The 21252-nt window shown below is 47.6% G+C and overlaps 2 protein-coding genes across 2 annotated transcripts; both read right to left on the bottom strand.

Moving 5' to 3' along the window:
- Window positions 1–190: 190 nt before the first annotated feature.
- LOC133163778 (PDZ and LIM domain protein 3-like) lies at window positions 191–12909 on the bottom strand. Its single transcript, XM_061293996.1, has 4 exons — window positions 12752–12909; window positions 12036–12163; window positions 11857–11968; window positions 191–474 (listed from the first exon to the last, which is right to left on the bottom strand). Exons 1-4 carry the CDS (start codon window positions 12907–12909, stop codon window positions 303–305), a joined length of 570 nt encoding a protein of 189 aa, XP_061149980.1. The 3' UTR covers window positions 191–302.
- Window positions 12910–13264: 355 nt separating this feature from the next.
- LOC133163776 (uncharacterized) lies at window positions 13265–20883 on the bottom strand. Its single transcript, XM_061293995.1, has 27 exons — window positions 20392–20883; window positions 19351–19550; window positions 19185–19288; window positions 18982–19103; window positions 18853–18915; window positions 18623–18781; window positions 17988–18074; window positions 17881–17913; window positions 17635–17805; window positions 17447–17566; window positions 17266–17376; window positions 17156–17191; window positions 16951–17085; window positions 16742–16885; window positions 16518–16649; window positions 16297–16451; window positions 15777–15900; window positions 15651–15708; window positions 15515–15581; window positions 15315–15448; window positions 15197–15240; window positions 14959–15132; window positions 14743–14897; window positions 14535–14678; window positions 14130–14218; window positions 13888–14056; window positions 13265–13826 (listed from the first exon to the last, which is right to left on the bottom strand). Exons 1-27 carry the CDS (start codon window positions 20456–20458, stop codon window positions 13662–13664), a joined length of 3162 nt encoding a protein of 1053 aa, XP_061149979.1. The 5' UTR covers window positions 20459–20883; the 3' UTR covers window positions 13265–13661.
- Window positions 20884–21252: the final 369 nt, after the last annotated feature.

Genomic DNA, 21252 nt, shown 5'->3' with positions numbered 1-21252 from the left:
GATAACATAATTTGACCAAAGGAAAACAGAAATTTGACCAGTATGATTTGAATACAGCAATACCTACATAGACTCTGGACACAATCAATCAATCAATCAATCAATCAATCAATCAATCAATCAATAAATAAATAAATAAATAAAATAAAAAATAAAGATTGTTGGTAGGCTGAGGTGTCTTTATTGGCTCAATAATGAATCAAAAACTATAAATGGGGACATTAGTGAACAGGAAGCGATGTCATTTAGCTGGACAGGAAAACGGTGACCAGGCGGTGTCCCTCGGTGGGTGAGTCCCTTCCCTACAAGTCGTGACTCTCGGGTGGGGGTCTGCTCCTGGCCCTGGCGTGGGTCTCGCAGTACAGTTGGCCTTCCACGAAGAAATAACCCTTCTGCTTCAGATTGACGTCGCAGTCGGCGCACACGAAGCAAGTCGGGTGGCGGAACATGTCGCGAGCCTTCACCAATGTACCACTGGACCAGTGTGAAAAAAGATTTTAAAAAATGCATAAAGCAGCCTGTTATGTATTGACTTGGAAGTGTTGTTTCTCGTTTGCATATTGCATTGTTTGGTATGCTCTACTTTTTGTTGCCCCTCTCCGTGCGGTGTGGAGGTGTGTTGGGTCAGCGGATGAATATTAGGGATGGGCGGATCGATACCTAAATATCGATATATCGACCCAGGCTGCTCATTTTTGAGTATCGATCTCCCTAGCTAAAATATCGATACTTACAATTATTTAATTATATTTTTCCTCATTTTTTTCTGCTCCAATTTGACGACTTGCACTCATGCTAGCACTACTTTTCCTTCCGCCTGCTGCACCGGCGTGTTCTGCTCTGCTCTGCTCCCGCCCCGTTTTCTCACGAGCCAAGCCCTCCGCCTCCCCCCCCCCCCCCCCCCCCCCCGCTCCAATCCAAACAAGCATGGCCACGGCGGCGGCCCAGTCCGAACGCAGGAGAAGTCTGGTTTGGGGATATTATATTTTACTTAATAACAACGAGGCAAAATGTGAAATATGTCACAAAACAATTAAATATTGTGGCAACACCACAAACTTGACAAAACATTTAAGCAAAATTCACCCCACGGTTCATGAAGAGCTGCAGTTGAAACGTGCCGCAGACACTAAGGCAGCGACGGAAAACCCTGCAGCCACACCGAGGCTAAGGTACCAAAGTACCTTAGAAGCAGCGTTTCAGAAAGGCAAGACATATCCAGGTATCAGGTGCTAACCAAAAATCGTAAGCATTTGTGGTTGATGTGCTATTTGAAGCAATAATTACTACGCTTTAGTCAGTCATTTATAAATAAAGTTTTCCCCTTTTCAATTTGTGGTTGAACGCCATACGTTTTATTTGTAACTCCACTTCCTATAAACAACACTAAAGTATTACAATATTAAATGTCACTGTCACAGTCACTGTAGAAGAATTCCGGAATACCATGTCTGGAAAAAATTGACTTTAGGTGTACTATAACGTCTTCTGATCTAGTGGGTGTCAGTTTAGCAATCTCCACGAATCTGGAATAGTAGTCCACCAGAAGTACGTAGTTGCTGTTGTTGAGTGTAAAAAGATCTGCACCTACTTTTTGCCATGGTCTCTCTGGAAGCTCGCTGGGCATTAAAGGCTCCACTGGATTGACACGTTCTTTAATGCATGTGGTGCCGTTTTTCACAAGCTCATTTATTTGGCTACTCAAACCAGGGCACCACACTGCCTCTTTCGCTCTCTGTCTGCACCTTGACATGCCCTGATGTCCCTCATGAAGAGCTACAAGGACTTTGTTGCGCATAGTGGTAGGAATAACAAGTCTGGTGCCTTTCAGTAACAGTTCGTCATGGACTGTTAATGTGTCTCTGTGTGGCCAATATGCTTTGGTTGGACCTATGAGACGGCTGTAGTCTGGCCAGCCTCTCTGGCAAAATGACATGAGTTCCGAACATACACTGTCATTTTTTTGCTCTTCTTTTAATTGTGTGATATATGTCGAGCTAGCAGGTAGGTTTTTGACTATTTCGTTCACATGGATGTTTGTATCATTTAGTAGTTCCTCCGTAGCTTTAGAGCAGGGGTCCCCAAACTTTTTCCTGTGAGGGCCACATAACCTTTCCCTTCTCTGATGGCGGGCCGGTGTCAGTTTGTAACAGAAAAAGTGTGACGATCGTAGGGGAGCTTAAAAAATTTATTGTTTTCCAGAAAGCCACACATAACCAAATAACGGTTATTTAATAACCCTTTCCAGGTTCTTTACAGAAAAAAAGTCAGGAAACAAATAATAACACTATTAATGAAATAAATAATAACTAAATAACCTTCTCTGAGTTCTTCACAGAAAAAACAGGAAATAAATAATAACTAAATAACTCTCTCTGGTTTCTTCATAGAAAAAAAACCATGGAACATTAACTTTCTGTTGTGCCATGCACAATCTTAACAGATAAAAGTTCAGCTCAGTTGTCAGAGCAGAACCTCTCTGACACATATGAGCAGTCTCTTAAAGTTCTTGTGTTCCTTCCTTATAATCCTTTTGTAGGTTCCAGTAGGCTTGTAGACACCGCTGTCTTTTTTGTTAAAGTTTGATAGTGCGTCATAGTCTGGAGTAAAATTTGTTGTGGCAGTTCTTAGGAGAGATCCAAGGTGTTGGTCCGTTTACCTCGATCTTTGACGGGTAGATGTTGATGTGGCTGAACGTCACGTCGCGTACGTCGAGCCAAATTGGCCACTCTCTTTTAAACGCTCGGCACTGTGTTCACCTTGCTTTTCCTTGGGCGACATTTTAACGGAAGGATTCCAGGGGAAGGTTTGTGGGTGACGTTAGCGCAAAACTGCATCTGAAAGCTCAGCGCGCAAATTACAAGAATGCTGTCGTCACAGCCCACGCTCTAAATTCGGGACTGATACAAATAGAGCGCGAGTGCGCCATGTCCGTACACGCACTTGTGAGTGTGCACCGAGCTTTCTGACACGGCTTCCGGTAGTAAATGCGCAGGCGAGCGCTTCCCCATCTACTGGGGAAACGCAGTCATTGCAGGCAAAATGAGCAAAAAAAAAAAAAAAAAAGTTTAATAATACAATTTGTTCAGGGTTGGCGGGCCGGATTAAACGGTCCCGTGGGCCGTATCCGGCCCGCGGGCCGTAGTTTGGTGACCCCTGCTTTAGAGTCTGTCTCTTGATTGACAGGTGCGCGTGACAGTGTATCCGCAGTGAGAAGTGCTTTTCCTGGGGTGTGTGAGATAGAGTAACTGTACCTCATGAGCCGTAGTCTGAACCGTTGAATCCTGGGTGGAAGTTCTGTTAGTGCTTGTTGTCCCAACAGGCTGACAAGTGGCTTGTGGTCAGTCTCTAGGGAAAAATGTCTCCCGATGAGAAAGTCTTTGAATCTTTCGCATCCCCACGTTAATCCAAGCGCTTCTTTTTCCACCTGTGCATATCTCTGCTCCGTCTCTGTTAAGGAACGTGAAGCATATGCTACTGGTCTCCACTCCTCACTCTCCTTCTGGAATAGGACTGCTCCAAGCCCATAAGATGAGGCATCTGCCGACATTTTCAAGTCTTTGTTTGGGTCATAGAGTGTGAGAACGGGAGTGGATGCCAGCTCGTTTTTCAACTGATCAAAAGCGTTCTGCTGCGCATGGCTCCAAACCCACTGGTTTTTCTTTGACAGCAGGTCTCTCAGGGGCTTGTCTTTTTCAGCCAGACCAGAGATAAATTTTCCTAACTGGTTAACCATTCCAAGAAAGCTGCGCACTTCACTGACATTTGACGGCTCCTTCATTGCTATCACAGCTCTTATTTTGTCCGCGGGTCTGGTCTGACTCCCTCAGCACACAAAATGTGTCCCAGGAACTTCACCTGTTGCGTGCTCAGTTCACACTTGTCCATGTTTAGCGTGACACCGGCCGCTTGAAGTTTGTTTAGCACTGTGTGAAGTCTGGCGTTGTGTTCCGGTTGGTCCTTCCCCCAGATGAGGATGTCATCCATGTGACAAACCACGCCAGGCAGCCGATTGAGAATCATTGACATTCTCCGCTGAAAATGCTCCAGGGCTGAGGCAATTCCAAACGGAAGTCTGTTAAAATGGAAGCGTCCGAATGGGGTAATGAATGTTGTGTAGTGTGCTGACTCTGGTGCCAATGGAACCTGCCAGAAGCCTCTGTTTGCATCGAGCTTACTGAAGACTTTTGCTCCAGTCAGGGATCCAAGTGTCTGTTCAACTGAAGGCAGGATGTACTTTTCTCTGCACACTGCTTCGTTGAGGTGGGTGAGATCGACACATATGCGCACTGAGTCACTCTTAGTAGGCACTGGGACCATACCTGAGCACCATTCAGTTGGCTCTTCAACTCTGCTGATCACCCCTATTGACTCCTTTCTTTCCAGTTCCTCTTTAACTTTTCCCAACAAAGGAATGGGAATGCGTCTTGGTGTGGAAAGGGAAAAAGGCACAGCATCAGGTTTCAACTTTATAGTATAAGGTTGCTGCATTAAACCCAACCCTTGACATAACTTAGGGTAGTTCTCATTCAACATTTTAATGTCTATGCTATCTGCTCTAGACACAAGGTTTAGTTTGACACTTGCTGGCCTACTTAACAGCGCCATGTGTAAGTCTCTGATAACATACACATTTTCCTGAATCTTTTGTTCACCTTTACACAGTGTTTCTTTGCACATACCTAAAACATTGAGTGGAGTGCCACCTGGTCCAATCAACGGTCTATCTGGTTTACAAAGCTCTGTTTCATTTTGCTTTATACAAAAGTACATCTGGGCTGGGATAACAGAAACATCAGCTCCAGTGTCTATTTTAAATCTGACTTTGTGGTTTCTGATGGTTATGTCTGCATACCAAGGATCTGAACCTGCATGCACTGAACCAAGGAATATAGGTGTCTCATTACATTTCTCTGTTTCAATCATATGTATATTTTTAACAGATTTGCATACTTTACTGTAATGTCCTCTTTTACCGCATGTATGACAGGTTACATCTTTCGCTGGGCACTGTCCTTTGCCATGTGCTGGGCTTCTACCACATCTGTAGCACTGACTCTCATTTGGTGATTTAGGCATTTTGTGTTTTGGTAGACTTGGGGCTTTGTATGTAGAATGCTTTTCTCTCTTGTATTTCACTGACACTGCATCTAGGTCCGCTTTCCTTTCCCCTCTTATATCGGTTTGCTGCCTTTTAATGACTTCTGACTGCCGGGCTTGGTTCACGGCTTTTTCCAGCGTCAAATCTTTGTCCAATTGGAGTCTCTCAGCTAGACTGGTGTCTCTCTCGATCTCTTATTAACTCATCGTGCAAGGCTCCGTAGTTACAGTTTTCGGCCAACGCGTACAGGGCAGTGACAAATGAGTCTACAGTCTCATTAACTTGCTGTACTCTTTGGCTAAATCTAGCCCTCTCGTAAATTATGTTTTTTCTGGGCTCAAAATATATGTCTAAAGTGTCTCTTACTGCTTGGTACTGATGCCTCTGCGCGTCCGATAAAGCTTGACCTCGAAGTATGTCGTCTGCTTCGTCCCCCATGCAGTAGATGAGCGTGTTCACTTGATTAGCTTCCGAACTAAGGTGCAGGTTGCTAGCAAGTCGGAATCTTTCAAACCTCCGTATCCACTTCTCCCATTGCTGTGGCCTTGAAAAATCAAATGCTTCAGGAGGCTGAATGGTGAATGTGGCATTCGGGGGCGGATTAGCCTGTTGCTGGTGCGGTGGAGTCCCCACGTTAGCTCCTGCGTTACCCTCCGACATCTTTCTGTGTGTGGCGAGGGCTACTTTTTCTTCCAGCACGACCTACTCTCAATCCCCGGCGAGTAAGCTCTTACAGTTGATCCACTTCCGACACCATGTCGCGTTTCGGCCGTAAGGATTCAAACAACACTTTGTAGAGCAACTAGACGGTCTTTATTTGCGTCTCATATTCTTGTAAACTCGCAGCCATTCAACATCGCTGGAACACCCCCAACCCCAACTTCCTGTTTGGCCCTTCAGAATAAAACAGCAGTACAAACACCTAACACCACAAGGACGGGTGTCGCTCAGGACCAAGGTAAAAGTGAATGGACGCCAAGAAAAGTGAAAAAAAAAAAAAAATGTCTGGAATCTTGGGAAATATGGACATATTTGACAGTTCGGTCGAAGACCGGACAACTTATGTGGAAAGAGTTGAGCAGTACTACCTAGCTAATGAGACACAAGACGAAAGAAAAGTAGCTGTCCTATTCAGTGTCATGGGCGCAAAAATGTATAACTTACTCCGCAGCCTGGTCGCCCCAGCTAAACCGGCAGACAAAACATTTGATGAAATAATGCAGATAATGAAAAGTCATCTAAACCCAGCACCATTGGTGATTGCTGAGCGCTTTAGATTTCACAAGCGAAACCAGTCAAGGACTGAGACGGTGTCAGAGTACATCGCAGAACTGAGGAAACTGGCCGAACACTGTCATTTCAGAGACGGACTTTCAGATGCTCTGAGGGACAGGTTCGTGTGCGGGCTGCACAACGAGAGCATTCAGAAACGGCTTTTGACGGAGGACAAACTCACCTTGCAACGAGCAGTGGAAATAGCTGTTTCAGCGGAGACAGCAGCAAGGGATGCGACGGAGCTTCAAGGTAAAAACGCAGCCACAAGCTCTGTGTTTAAACTGCCCACCAAACGGCATAATACCAAAGCAAAGCCCTGTTTCAGATGCGGTAAACAGTCACATGACCCCGCAGAGTGTTGGTTTAAGGATAAAGACTGCCGACAATGTAATAAAAGAGGACACACACAGAAGATGTGTAAATCAAAGTACAGTAATGCAAAAGATAAACACAATGTAAGAAAAGGACAAAAATTGCACAAAGTAGCACAGACAGATTCTGACAGTTCAAGTGAGGAAGAATTGGCTTGTTTAGGGCTGTGTGCTACAGAAGAGAATGACAGTGATGTGATTTGGCTGACACCAAAAATTAATGGAGTGCCATTAAAAATGGAACTGGACACAGGGTCAGCACTGTCGATCATATCATTCAACGACTACAAGAAAATGTTCCCAGACACTAAACCAGGGGTGGGCAAACTTTTTGACTCGGGGGCCGAACTGGGTTCTAAATTTGGACCGGAGGGCCGGACCAGGAGCAGATGGACGTAGGCGTTGTGTGAAGTCATATAAGCGACCTGTAAAGGTCATCGCATAAAAGATCTTGGCCTTTAGTAGGTAGTAAAGCATGGATATTCCAAACAAGTTTTTTTTAAAACAAATGCATTTATTAACAGCATTAAAAAAATAATAATTCACTAAAAAACTGCTATCAGTGATTCTCATAAAATACGACACTGTTATTATGAATAACAATCGCCATCACTTCAGTGCCTGCAGGTCAGATTAATGAAAGAGGTTTATCTTATGAGATCACATCAAACGGCAAACATTCTGACCAAATATATCATCTTGAAGAATCGGTGAAAGCATACATCCAAATAAAGTAATCAAAACAGCAACACGGTGAGGGGTATCTGAAAATCAGAGCAGAGTTTTAACTCGCAAACACCTGGTAACAGAGGTGAGGAAACGGGAAACACCTCCTTAAAGTAAGCCTTAAGAACTTTACAGGTTAAGATTAGTCGCAAATAAGTGGTGCATCAATGTCCTTGAGCATCCTGCATTGTTTGAAAATGAGAATGGTCGCTAGTTTCAATCCCTGCTATGTGTACAAATCATATTCAAAATGCTTTTTTTTACAACAAACTTTAGAGCCTCCCGTTCATTTTCAGTGGGAACAGTGTTGTTGGTCTCCCTTTTTTGCTAGTGCGTCATAGTCTGGAGTAAAATTTGTTGTGGCAATTCTTAGGCGAGATCCGAGGTGTTGGTCCGTTTACCTTGATCTGTGACGGGTTGATGTTGATGTGGCTGAACGTCACGTCGCGTACGTCGAGCCAAATTGGCCACTCTTTTTTTAACATTCGGCACAAACTTCTTTTTTTTGGGCCACTCATTTTAATGGAAGGATTCCAGGGGAAGGTTTGTGGGTGGCTTTAGCGCAAAACTGCATCTGAAAGCTCAGCGCGCGAATTATAAGAATGCTGTCGTCTAAATTCGGGACTGATACGAATAGAGCGAGAGTGCGCCAAGTCCGTACTACTGAGTACGTACACGCACTTGTGAGTGTGCACCGAGCTTTCTGGCACGGCTTCCGGTAGTAAATGCGCAGGCGAGCGCTTCGCCATCTACTGGGAAAACGCAGCCATTGCAGGCAAAATGACCAAAAAAAAAAAAAAGTTTAATAATACAATTTGTTCAGGGTTGGCGGGCCGGATTAAACGGTCCCGTGGGCCGGATGTGGCCCGCGGGCCGTAGTTTGCCCACCCCTGCACTAAACTGTCACGCACCAGTGTAAAACTGAAAAGATACACAGGAGAAAAGGTTGCACCACTGGGAAAACTCAAAGTGAAAGTGAAATACAAAAACCAAAAGTGCAACCTTGAGCTGTTCGTCCTTAAAGAGGGAGGTGTGCCACTATTTGGTCGTAGATGGCTACGACAATTCAAGCTTAACTGGCATGAAATAAAGTCCATGCACATAGCCTCCAAACAGCTCACAGACATGAAGTTAACTGAGATACTGGATAAACATGCACATGTGTTCAGCGAAGGCATAGGAACAATGAAACACATCAAAGCACGTCTCGAGCTGGAAGAAGGTGAAAAAGCAAAGTTTCATAAAGCACCCCCTGTTCCATATGCGCTACGCCCAAAAGTTGAAGCTGAGCTGCAAAATCTCATGGATCAAGGGATATTATCCAAAGTGGACTGGTCTGAGTGGGCTACACCAATCGTACCTAATCTTCAGACAAAGTGCGCATTTGTGGTGATTTCAAAGTAACTGTTAAGCCTGTCATGCATGCAGACCAGTATCCACTCCCTCGCATCGATGACATTTTTGCATCTCTAGCAAATGGTGAGCACTTCACAAAGATTGACCTCGCACAAGCATATCTACAGATGGAAATGGATGAAAGTTCACGCAAGTACCTCACCATAAATACTCACAAAGGACTATACCAATACAACCGGCTCGTATTTGGTATTACAAGTGCCCCTGCGATATGGCAACGTGCAATGGACCAAGTGCTACAAGGAATCCCAGGTACTCAATGTTACTTGGATGATATTATTGTTACTGGTTGGGATAAAGATTCACACTTGCAAAACTTGAATGCAGTTCTAACAAAACTGGAAGAAGATGGTCTAAAAGCAAACAAAAAGAAATGTGAGTTTTTCAAGGAGTCCATTGAGTATTGTGGACACAAAATAGACAAGCACGGACTTCACAAAACGCAGGACAAAATTGAAGCTGTAGTAAAATCTCCACAACCAGAAAATGTCAGCCAGTTACGCTCATTTCTTGGCCTTGTTAACTATTATCACAAGTTTTTGCCAAACCTTTCCACTGTGCTGCACCCACTGAATGCACTACTGCACCAAAATGCAGAGTGGGACTGGACTAAAGACTGTGAACAGGCATTTACAAAGGCAAAGGAACTCATTATTTCAGACAAGGTGCTCACACACTTTGATCAGAAGCTTCCCCTATGTCTAGCCTGTGACGCTTCGCCTTATGGCATTGGTGCAGTTCTATCTCACAAAATGACTGATGGCTCTGAACGCCCCATTGCCTTTGCATCATGCTCTTTATCACCAGCAAAGCATAATTATGCACAGATTGACAGAGAAGCTTTAAGCTTGGTGTGGGGTGTTAAAAAGTTTAACCAATACCTGTATGGAAAACACTTCATGCTGATTACAGATCACCAGCCTCTTGTTTCCATTTTGGATGGTCTCTCTCGCCTTCCTCAACCACTGACAGAGAAGGCTACTGATCCTGCTTTAAATCTTCACATGCTGCAAATGGAACCACTTCCGGTGACTTGCGCTCAAATAAGCAAAGAAACAAGAAACGACCCTCTGCTATCTCGAGTGTATGACTTAACTGTTAATGGCTGGCCAATGCATGCAGATACTGAACTTAAGGACTATTTCACCAGAAAAGACCAACTTACCAAGGATGTGTCCTGTGGGGGTCACGCGTTGTTGTACCTCCCAAACTGCGATCCAAAGTTCTAAACTCGCTGCATGTTGGGCACATGGGGGTAGTTAAGATGAAAAGTCTTGCTAGAAGTTATGTGTGGTGGCCTGGCCTTGACAACCAAATTGAAACTCTGGTCAAAACATGCAGAGGTTGTCACCAGACTCAGCGCTCACCTCAGATCGCCCCTGTCCACACTTGGCAATGGCCTGTTGCCCCATGGCAACGCATTCACATTGACTATGCTGGACCTTTCATGGATCACATGTTCCTTATTGTGGTCGAAGCTCATTCAAAATGGCCCGAGGTTTTCACTGTAAAGAAAGCTACTACAACTGTAACAGTGAACCAGTTAGATGCTTTTTGCACGTACAGGATACCCTCTTCAGCTTGTAAGTGACAATGGTACCCAGTTTACTAGTGAGGAGTTTCAGATCTTCCTGAAAAGCAACGGAATAAAACAACTTACATCTGCTCCTCACCACCCTGCAACGAATGGACTTGCTGAACGTTTTGTACAAACTTTCAAACAGTCGATAAAGGCCAGTAGGAGGGAGGAAGTTCCACTACAGCAGAAAATCGCCAACTTTCTGCTAGCCTACAGAAACACTCCACATACTACTACTGGACAGTCACCTGCAATGTTGTTCATGGGAAGAAACTTAAGATCTCGTTTAGATCTCCTGAAACCTGACATCCGAGAACATGTTTCAAACAGACACTGTTCACCAACTCAATTACAAAGGAAACTAAGATCATTTGACATCGGACAAAAAGTATTGGCAAGAGACTATCGTAACCAAGGCGACAAGTGGCAACATGCGGAAATTTTGACACAAACTGGACCACTCTCATATACAGTGAGTGTTGAGCCTAATGTCGTCTGGCGCAGACATGTTGATCAACTTTTGGACGCATCACCTGGAAATGCCGCTACTCAAACTACAACACCTACTGTCCCACAAAACCCTAAGGACAGTACTCCAGCTTCTGACATCACACCTGAGGAAAACATGTCCACACCGGAGATAATGGACATACACAAACCAATGACAAACCTACCTGATCCTCCTGGACGCAGATATCCTGAGAGGGTTCGCAAACCACCAGACAGACTTGATTTATAAATGTTGAAAAGAAACAAATGTTCTTTAAAAGAAAAAAAAAAAAGTTGTAAATATTTGATGTTGAAAATTGTTGTGAATTTTGAAATGCCTCTGAAAAGAAAAGTATACACTTAAGAGCACATAGAAACATAGTACTTATATTTTTTTTTATTTGATGATTATTGGTGCATCAAAGCTGGAAGAGAGGAATTGTTATGTATTGACTTGGAAGTGTTGTTTCTCGTTTGCATATTGCATTGTTTGGTATGCTCTACTTTTTGTTGCCCCTCTCCGTGCGGTGTGGAGGTGTGTTGGGTCAGCGGATGAATATCATTGTGATGAGGCTTGTTAAGGAAATAAAAACACTAACAAAAGTAATCGGTGCTCTTTACAAAGGTTGTGTAAGAGAATAAACATAACACAGCCTTTAAATTTACTGGGTTTATTTTAAACATAAAAATTCTTATGGTTTCTTTTAACAATGTCTTTTTTTTCCCAAGCTATACAACTGGGAAATGAATACCCCACTCATTTGAAACAGTCCTCTATGATCTGCTTTGCGCCATCTTGTGGCATGGTATAGAATTACAAGTCGTTCAAGGATTTTCACTGTTTTTGGTCCCTGTTATATTTGGCATTCTAATTTGATGGTATGTTAATATGCACTTACACAATGCCGTTTCCACACTTGTCGCAGATGGGAACTTTCTGCAGGTTTCCGGTGGGAGCGCTGCGTTTGGTGGTGGGCGCCTTAACAGTCCTGGTCACTATCGGCTTAGTGCCTGCAGGAACCGTATCTCAGAACCTCATTCCATCAGCAATCCACATTTCAGGTCGTTGTGAACTGACCGTCGCTCTCGACATATTCCTGCAGCGCCTTGAAGGATCCCGACTGTCGAGGTTCTCCCGGTTCCTCATGGTCCTTCTGCAGCATGCGATAGACGTCCGAGTCCTCGATGTTAGCCAACGTCCTCGGGCTGCGTGCAAAAGCGCCACAAGGCTGATTCCATTTGATTCAGTGGGTTTACCATTCGATTCAATTTGGTACAGGTGTTGCTTTTGCTCCCCAGAGATTGATTTATTCAATTTAATAAAGAAAAAAAAAAGAAGCATTTTACAAAATGATGCAAAATGGAAAAAAAAGCAGAAATGCACAAAACAAGCAATATCGAAGCGCTTAATACCTGTTGTGCATATATTAACAGTTTTCTAAAAGTGTATAAATTTGAATTTTGGAATTTTTTTTTACTGCTAATAATTTTTGCAAATTTTTGGAAATATTTATATAATTATTTTTAAATATATTTAAAAAATACCACCTCACTTATTATACCTTGCATAACAGGTGAGGCACCAAACAATGAGTCTTTTCCACTTGACCTACAAAAACTCACTCGGCGCATCTTTCGACATACTAAGAGCGAGCCCGAATGCCCGGCGCGGCCCGTCTAAGCAGGAAATGGCCCGGAACAACGCATTTATAGCTTCTTCATCGGGTTACGCAACACTCAAACTTGGCTTGATGACTATTTACATTGTCATAGCGACATGACGGCGCTACTGACCTTTCGGATTTGGGCGCAACGATTCCTTTCATCTGTCCCTCCATGGCGTCCTGGATGTTCCCAGAAGAGTAGAGCCCAATAGGTGTGTTATAGGTGGTGCTGACCACCTGACGCGTGTCGTCGAGGTTGGCCATGTGCTCCACCTTCGTCAACCCCATTCTCTATGGCTGGATGAACAGCAACTACAGGAGCGCCTTCCTTGACGTCTGCACGTGCTACAGGCTCTTTAACATCCACAAAAAGATGAACAAAATGGCCCCTGCCCCAGCTTACAAGCTGCTTCATGAATAAAAAAACTGAAGATTTGTCTTTGTAATTTTATTGAACACACTTATAATCATAACATTGGAGTACATCATGGGAAACAAAGGTCAAGGGTCAAACAAAGGGACAAACACTGCTTAGGTTCAAATCTTCAAGCCAAATCTCGATTAAATAGAAGACACTCAAAAACATTTTTTTTTTTTTTTTTAGGGGCCATAAGCCCCAGACGGCGGCGGCGGATATATAGATAGATACTTGTAATTCAAAATGTAGAATTCAAAACAGGGCACTCAAAAACATTTTTTTTAGGAGCCATGAGCCCCAGACGGTGGCAGTGGATAGATATTTACTTTATATACAGATATATAATTATAATTCAAAAGGTGGAATTCAAAATTGGTGGATAGATACATAGATACATATATAGATATTGTATAACACAAAAGGAATACCATTTTTTTTTTCTAGATTTTTTTGCATTTGGTTAACTGGATAGCTGCTGTAATTTTTTATTTTTTTTTCCCCTCCTCACTCTCCTGAAGCTCAGTAAGTGCTTTGAGGTGTCAAGAAAACATGCACAAACTTAGCTTATCGGGCAGCGCACGGTACGAGACCGCCGCTGTTGTGTTGTCGTAGTTTTTGCGGCTCAGGTGGGCGGCGCCGTCGCCAGGCGGACGACCTTCAGCGACACGTCGCCATGCAGTCGCAGCAGCGTGATGTCTGCCAGTCGGAGGTGGCCCTGGTAGGCGTAGTGCAGCCGGTGGCCCCCGGCCAAAACGCGGAAGACGTGCTGGGCGCAGCTGATGACGATCTGAACGAGAGAGGCAATTAGGCAGGGGGGGCGCTGGCGAATGCGCGGCATGGAGCGTTACCTTGAAGTCCACGCCACGTTGCAGGGGGATACGGGCAACATGCAGCTGGTTTAGCTGCTGGTCCGGCTCGCTGTCCAGTTGGGAGCTCAGCATGACGGTTTGGGTCTCGGCGTCCAGCTTGAGCTGCAGGATGGTTTGGTTGTCGGCGTTGAGCAAGCTGGCTTGGAAGCTGCGAGCGAGACACACACACACACAGGGGTTGGCGGTTTGTCCAAACGATTGCCTTCTTTACCCCGGTGTACCTCTTGGTCTTGTCGTTGCCCAGCCCTTTGATGGTGATGGTACTTCCCACCTGAAGACCTTTCATCATTTCCAGGACAAGGTCTTTGCACTGCATTGGGCATACGCAATGGTATATTGCAATCCACGCATTTGGCCACAAGATCAAGAAGCAAGCGGCAAAAGCGTAGGTGTCAAACTCAAGGCCCAAGGTCCGCCATGTCAACTCCCATGATTTTTGTTGAAACCAATTTTGTGTGACTTTTTTTTTTTTTAAATGATTTCTATTCATCCTTTCCATAGTAATTTGAACAATAAGTATTTCATATGAAATACGGCCCTCTGAGGGATGCCGCAAGGGCAAAGTGGCCCGCGATAAAAATGAGTTTGACAACCCTGGGCTAAAAATGCGTTTGCGTGCCACTCACAGTTCCAGTCGACACCATGGACAAGGCCTTGGAATCGCCGCTTTCCGTCTCGGGCTCTCCAGCGGCGATGGTGTAATGCGCTTTGGGCATCTTGCACACGAAGCGATTGAGCTGCGTGCACAACATCCGCATCCAGCGTCCCGTCTGACAGACAAAGGGCGTGGGTCGGTGGTAGGTCGTGTGGGTGGCTGCCGGTGCCGGTGCTCACCTGGAAAGCCGCCGCCACGCAGCTGTCGTCCAAGGGGAGCTCGTTGTTGGGCTCTCCGGCAGCCCAGAAGGTCAAGGTCACAGGGCGGCGGTCTGACCACACGAACATGCCGGGAACAGCCAGGTCATTGAGTCCGGTCCACGTGTCGCCGTCATCTGCAGAGGAAGGGCGTGACATCACACCTCCGAACATACGAGGCGAGGCGAGGCAGCGTACCAAAGTACAAAGTCGTCTTCAGCCACTCCTGCTCCACTAGGGAACCCACGGACACCAGCTGGGCGCCAAAAGTCCCGCAGGCGTGCTGAGCCTCGGCCCAGGTCTTCTTGTCCTCAAAAATCTTGTAGCAGAAGCCGGCAAACTCCTCCCACTCAGGTCCCAAGCATCTCATCTCTGCCCATGAGACATCGCCAGGTGTCACGCACAAGTTTGACTCCACGGCGCTTCGGCGACTCACCTCCGTCGGCAAACGTGAAAGCCAAAGGCCCCTCTTGGTTCAATCTGCGGATCGATGCCGGCGCTCGCGTTAAGCCGGCGTCTGCCATCAGAGCGCGCGCTGAAAGCGGCCCACTCACTGTTTGGAGAGGATTCCGTTCTGTTCGGATGCTTGGAAGCTCTTCTGCGGCGGCGCTTTCAGCAAGGTGCACTTTCCTCCAGTCTTGTCAGCGATGACGCCGGCGTGGATGGCGGCGGCGCAGATGTGAGACTCCTGCGCTCACGCAAAGCGCCGCGTCAGAGCCCAGGAAGGCCAGTGGCGGGCGGCGCCGTCACGTACCTCTTTGTACCCCCACGTGCCGTAGACTTGGTGGTCCAACTTGGCGCAACCCGGCGGACAGAAGACCCTGCGGACGACACGGCCGTTGCGAGACTCGCACTTGATTGGAAAGCTCGGACGCGCTGCGACCACTCACGTAGTGGGCAGCTTGTCCAAGGCGACGTTGACGAACTGCTCGTCGCAGCTGATCACATCTGCGGACGCGAGAGTCACGGTTGGTTTTACTATTTGACGGTGAGCGCGGCGCCGGCAGCTCGCTTACTGTCAAGCGCGCATCCCAAGACGTCAAAGCGGAGGCCGACGATCCATTGGTGATCCAGTGGCAGGATGCGGATGAACTGGGCTAGCATGGGCTCCATCAGGGTCTGAGTCGCTCCGGGGGAAAGCTGGCGAGAAAGACAAGGGTGAGAGAGCGAGACAGACAGACAGACAGACAGAGAGACGGAGAGGAATAGAGAGAGACAGACAGAGAGAGAAAGAAAGAAAGAAAAAGAGAGCAAGGGAAAGAGAGGCAGGACAGAGACGGAGCAAGAAAAAGAGAGAAAGAGATATGGAGAGAGGGAGAAAGAGAAAAAACGAGGGAAAGAGAGAAAGAGAGCAAGGGAAAGGGAGACAGGAGCGAGACGGAGAGAGAAAGAGGAGACACGGAGAAAAAGAAAGAGAGAGAGAGAGAGAGAGAGAGAGAGAGAGAGAGAGAGAGAGAGAGAGAGAGAGAGAGAGAGAGAGAGAGAGAGAGAGAGAGAGAGAGAGAGGAGCAAGTTGGCTCACGGCTGCCAACTCACCATCTGGGAGTGGCCGGTCCAGTCCTGTCCGTCCAAACTATGGGTCATCTTAAACCTGGACCAGTGCCTGGAGGAGGCCCAAGGACACATCTGGATCTCCATCCCGGTCACTTTTTTCATCTCGCCTAAGTCCACCTCGATCCAGCTGTCCATAGCTGAGGGAAGGAAGGAAGAAGCCAGATTTAGTGTGTGTGTGTGTTGTGTCAGAGTTCTCCACGTACGCTTCAACGGTTTCCAGCAGCTTTTCCCATTGAGGCAAGCCTTGTCGGGGCCGAAGCCGCTCAATGAGGAGGAGGCTCTCAGCTTCAACTTTTTCAGGCTGCCTTGGGTGTTGCCTAAACTGTCAAAACACTCTTTGGACAACCAAAAATGTTATTCAGGGCCTCATGGGCTTACCTGGTTTGGCACACAACAATTCATTTGGCAAAGACGAGACGACACCTACCGTCCGTTTCGCAGGTGTAGACCATCTGGAGGTATTTGGAGACCTCGGGGCAGGGGTCCTCCTTCATGGGCTTGACGAGGCACTGGTGGCAGTTGTCGCACTCTTTCCTGTAGTGAAGGAGGGCACCTTCCACCGTACATTTGGCTGCGAGAGGGCACCAAGTTGACACGTCAGCTAAAGGACGGCCGACAGTGGCCGGGGCCGCCTACCGTCTGAGCCGCGTTGGGCCGAGCAGACGTTGCTGCTCCTCCGTCCGTAGAAGGCCGACTGGATGCGCATGACTCTGTCCTCGGGGCAAATGGCTCGGTTGTCGGCGTTCTCGCATATCTCTTGCTTGAGGAAACCTGTGGGCGGGGCGGGGCGGGGCAGGTTAATTAGTTCTGGCGGCCATCTTTGCAAGCGGTAATTTCTTACCGGCGTGAGGCAGCGGAGCTTGTTGCGCTGTCGCCGCTGCAAGGACCAAAGGCAAACGTCAGCACGCCTTGAGATAGAGGGTCGCGGCCCGTCCCGCCCCGCCCTCCTACCTCTTCTCTTGCAGATGTAGCCTCTCTTGATCTCGCACACGTCAAATTTCCAGTCGCCGTTGTCAATGAGAAAGGAAAGGCAGCGTCCCCCAACTTTGTCGCCATGGTGACCTGCAAGGGGGCCAACAGAGACTAAGCCCTAAGTTCCTGAATGGTAACATGAGCGTGGCTCGCCACAAACCGGCGCTTAGGTGGACGTAGCTGAACGGGGAGCCGTCGGCCCACCGGCCGCCGCTCTCGGCGAAGGGGGCGTCGGCGTCCAGCCACAGCGAGGGAGTGGTGAGCACGGCCTTGCTGTGACCTTTGAATCAAAGTTTCCACATGGTCGCGCCAAAACACAAGTGCAAACATTAAGACACACACACACACCGTGCACAAAGGCCTGCTCGTGAGAGTCCGTGATACTGAGCAGATGGGCATTGTGGCGGTTGCAGTCGTCGCGCGCCTCCTTCCAGCTTTTGAGCTGGTTCCCTCTCATCAGGTAGCAAAAGTCGTTGGCGGGGTTGTCCAGCCACTCCCAGCCGCATTTGTCGCTCCAGGCTGCAAGGCACAAATGGTGAGAATCGCCGCGGATGGCGCACGGGCGGGAACACGTGCCGCCGGCCCCTGACCTACCTGGGAGCGGCGGAGGAGGACTGGTGGACTTGGCTGCAAGGGAGCGCAAATGAGAACAAGCATGGAAACAAAAAGTGCCCGGTGGTGACGGCGCGCGGCCTGCGCACCTTTTTGACAGATGTAGCGCCTCGGGCTGCTGCCGGTATAGATTCCAGTGCCCGACAGAGCACCGTAGAGATCGTTACCTGGATTACCTGGGTGCCACAAGATGAGGTCCTGTGGACGACATTGGTAACATGCGCTCAGCGCGTTGCCCTTATGCTTTCCTCACTCTCTCGACAACATTCTACTACTACTGTCCATCATCTCGCAATCTGGCCAAAGTTTTCTTCTGAAAGGTGAACATTAAAAATAAGCAGTTTCCTTCACCATGTCGGAACAGTTTGTAAGCCTTTTTTTTTTCACACTTGGCTTTTGATCACCAAATGATTCCCGAGCGCGGCGGCACCGCTGGTGCTCACTGCTCCCCTCTCCCCCAGGGAATGGATTAAAATCAAACGGGGATGGGTTCAATGCAGAGGACAAATTTCACCACACCCAGATGTGTGCGTGACCATCATTGGGACTTTAACTTGCCGTGAGTGTGTTACTTACTGAAGACGTATTGTCAGTCCACTCAAACTTGTTTGATGTTTTATGCAGTCCCAGCCAAGAACCAATGCCTGTGTGAGCTTGCAGGGGGAGAACACAGCTTTAATGCAAGAAGAGCACCCAAAACGTGATGGTGGCCCTTCGTGCTCACCCAGCATCCATTTGCGGTCTTCATGCGAGTGGAGGCTTGCCAGGTGACCTCCCCGTGCGACGCAGTCATCCTCAGCTGCCTGCCAAGTTTTTTCGGTCTCCAAGAAGTAGCGGTAGCAAAAAGGGCCGTAGAGCAAGTAGCCGGGGTCGCAGGCGGAAGCTGAAGGCCCAAAGTAAGATTGAGGAGAAACCTGTGACAGGGCGGCCAAGGTGCAGAAAGAAGCCACTCACTTTGCACCGGAGAGAGAGCCAAACGGTCAGCCTTCTTGGAGCACGGTTGTCCGTCCGGGCAGCCTGCGTGCGGAAAGACAACGTGACGGGCGGCGCTCCTCTCCTCATGACGGACGACGAGCGGCTTACCGTCGGGCGAGCGTTTGCATATGTACGCCAGGGAGGACTCGCACAAGCCGGTTCTCCACTTGTCGCACTGGTCGGAATCAGATGCTTTTCGCTTGACGTAGGCGCAGGACTCCGATGTGGTGCTGTCGGGGTTGGGGGGCAGCGACAACAATGCGGTCTGTCAGGCTTTTGTTGCGCGGGCTCGCTCCACAATGTGACTTTACCTTACGGCTTGACCGGCATCCCAGTTGCTGTAGATCAGCGGCGTGTCGTCGGACCATTTCGGCTCCTTGCCTGACATTCGATGACACAACTTATGGCCGCATTCCTGCGGAGGAGACCAATCGCGGTTGTCAACCCAGGACAGACCCTCCTTGCATTTAAACTCACCAGGTTGGAGAGTCCGATCCAGAACGGGTCTACCCCCATTTTGCCCTTCACAAAATCTTCCTCGGCCAATGAGTTGAAGGAGACCAGGTCGCCGCCCTCCAGGGCGCAGTGTAAACGGGCCCCCAGCCAACCGTTGGTGGCTGGCATCTTCTTGTAGCAGCTGGAGCCGAACACCTCCCATCCGGAATCGCACGAAATGTCTGACGAGGGAGGGCACATTTGGTTGGCTGTTCAGTCGGACACATCAGCGCCTGAAAACGGCGCCCTCGCGTGGTCGCGAGGGAGTAACGCATTTACACGAAGTAACTTTCAAGTTAAGCCCCGGCCGGGTTAGTCGCTGATGGGGGTACACTTGCCGACACTGAGTTCGATTCTCACATATGACGTTGTGAGTGTGTCTGCGTGTCAAAAAAAAAAAAAAAAAATCAAGTTAAGCTTGTCAACTCACCCGCGATTTGCCTATTAATAGAGCGGTTTTTTTTTTTTTAACTATACCCGAAAAACAAAATCAAAGCGGCCATAAGGTGCTTGAAGGTGAAACTTTGCAAAATGTGGCAAACTTTGCAAAATGTGGCAAACATTGCCAAATAACGCGTACTCACCGAACTTAGAAAACCAAAGAGCGAAAAACGTAGATAAACAAGACGCGACGAGAACACAGACGCAATCACAAAAAAAACAAAAAAAAAACACGGCGGCGCTTTTACCCGTTATTGAAGGAAAACAAAAAGTAACGGCAGAAAAATATTAACGAGCTCGTGCGTGTCGGACGCAGCAGACAACTTGAATCGTCTTTTCCCCGCAAAGCATTGCATGCAGAGTAGAAGCATTGTTGTGTAGCAGCGCTGAACAGTTGAGACGGTAAAAAAGAAATCGAAAAAAATGTGCAAGGGTGCTAGCTGCGCTCGACGCCACTCCCAAGGCGCCACAATTTCAAACGTTACCCCCCCCCCCACCCCCTTCAAGTTATTTCCTCCAAATTGGCGCCTTCAATTCTTGCTATTTGCTTTGTTTTTATATTTCTTCAAACATTCCAATTACCTCCACAAAGCGTAATCCAGGCGCACAACGTCAGCGCCAATGCCACCACAAGTGTGGGGAGGCTCATGATGTCCAATCGGGCAGCCTGGCCCACGCAGACAGAATCTGAAACAGAAAATGAAGCAGAAGAGGGAGTTGAAGGAGAACTTGAAGCAGAAGAGGGAGTTGAAGGAGAACTTGAAGTTGAGCAGAACTTGAAGCCGAAACTGAAGTTGAAGGAGAATCAAGGCGCCGGGTATTATTCAGGTCTCTGCAAATGGGCCAGTGGTGGGTAGATGCGGGTCAGGGGTACCTGACCGGCTTATAAAGCCGAGCAGGTAAGCTGACGCGCAGTTACGCACCAAAGCGCCAAGGTGGCGCAGCGGAGCGCGCTGCCCCATGCGACAGCTCCTGTCGCCCTTGGACAAAACAGCCGCAAGCCGTGGAGCAGGGCTTTCTGATGTCATTTTAAAGCTTTGCCCGAGGGCAGCGCCTCGCTCGCCCCGTTTTCGTCACGGCTTTCAACGAAGGCGGAGAGTGTGCGAGTATTTGGTGGCAAAAAGAAGCGGGAAGAAGCATTTGCGCTGATCTAGTCCTGTCCCGAATACAACCAAAGTTTCAATGCCAGATGGCGCAATCTACACAGTGCGACCTGTATAACATTTAGAAATGTATCAAAACAAAGCTGATTTGTTAAAATATATATCGACATTTATGTTTGAAAATTACTTCGACTTTTACTCATTCACTTGCAACCGCCAAAACCGCTAGCACCTGATTGGTTAGTAGGTGTCAGGTGACGGGGAATGCGGAAGTTGTGGCGGCGAAGTCCTGACAAAGAAGGAATCCGTTTCTGTCCTGGTTTTTCGTTTCACCATCATA

Source organism: Syngnathus typhle, linkage group LG12 (genome assembly GCF_033458585.1).
Source record: "Syngnathus typhle isolate RoL2023-S1 ecotype Sweden linkage group LG12, RoL_Styp_1.0, whole genome shotgun sequence".
Taxonomy (NCBI): Eukaryota; Metazoa; Chordata; class Actinopteri; order Syngnathiformes; family Syngnathidae; genus Syngnathus; species Syngnathus typhle.
This window is presented reverse-complemented; position numbering and strand designations above follow the sequence as displayed.

Excerpts from the sequence above, each read along its gene's own strand:
- LOC133163778 (XM_061293996.1), bottom strand. The coding sequence starts at position 12,909 with ATGGGGTTGACGAAGGTGGAGCACATGGCCAACCTCGACGACACGCGT. Across the intron at positions 12,164-12,751 it reads GTTGCGCCCAAATCCGAAAG|CCCGAGGACGTTGGCTAACA; the intron begins GTCAGTAGCGCC and ends TTTTGCACGCAG. Across the intron at positions 475-11,856 it reads AAGTGTGGAAACGGCATTGT|TGGTACATTGGTGAAGGCTC; the intron begins GTAAGTGCATAT and ends ACACTGGTCCAG.
- LOC133163776 (XM_061293995.1), bottom strand. The coding sequence starts at position 20,458 with ATGAGCCTCCCCACACTTGTGGTGGCATTGGCGCTGACGTTGTGCGCC. Across the intron at positions 17,086-17,155 it reads AGCTCCGCTGCCTCACGCCG|GTTTCCTCAAGCAAGAGATA; the intron begins GTAAGAAATTAC and ends CCCCGCCCACAG. Across the intron at positions 15,449-15,514 it reads GCACGTGGGGGTACAAAGAG|GAGTCTCACATCTGCGCCGC; the intron begins GTACGTGACGGC and ends GCGTGAGCGCAG.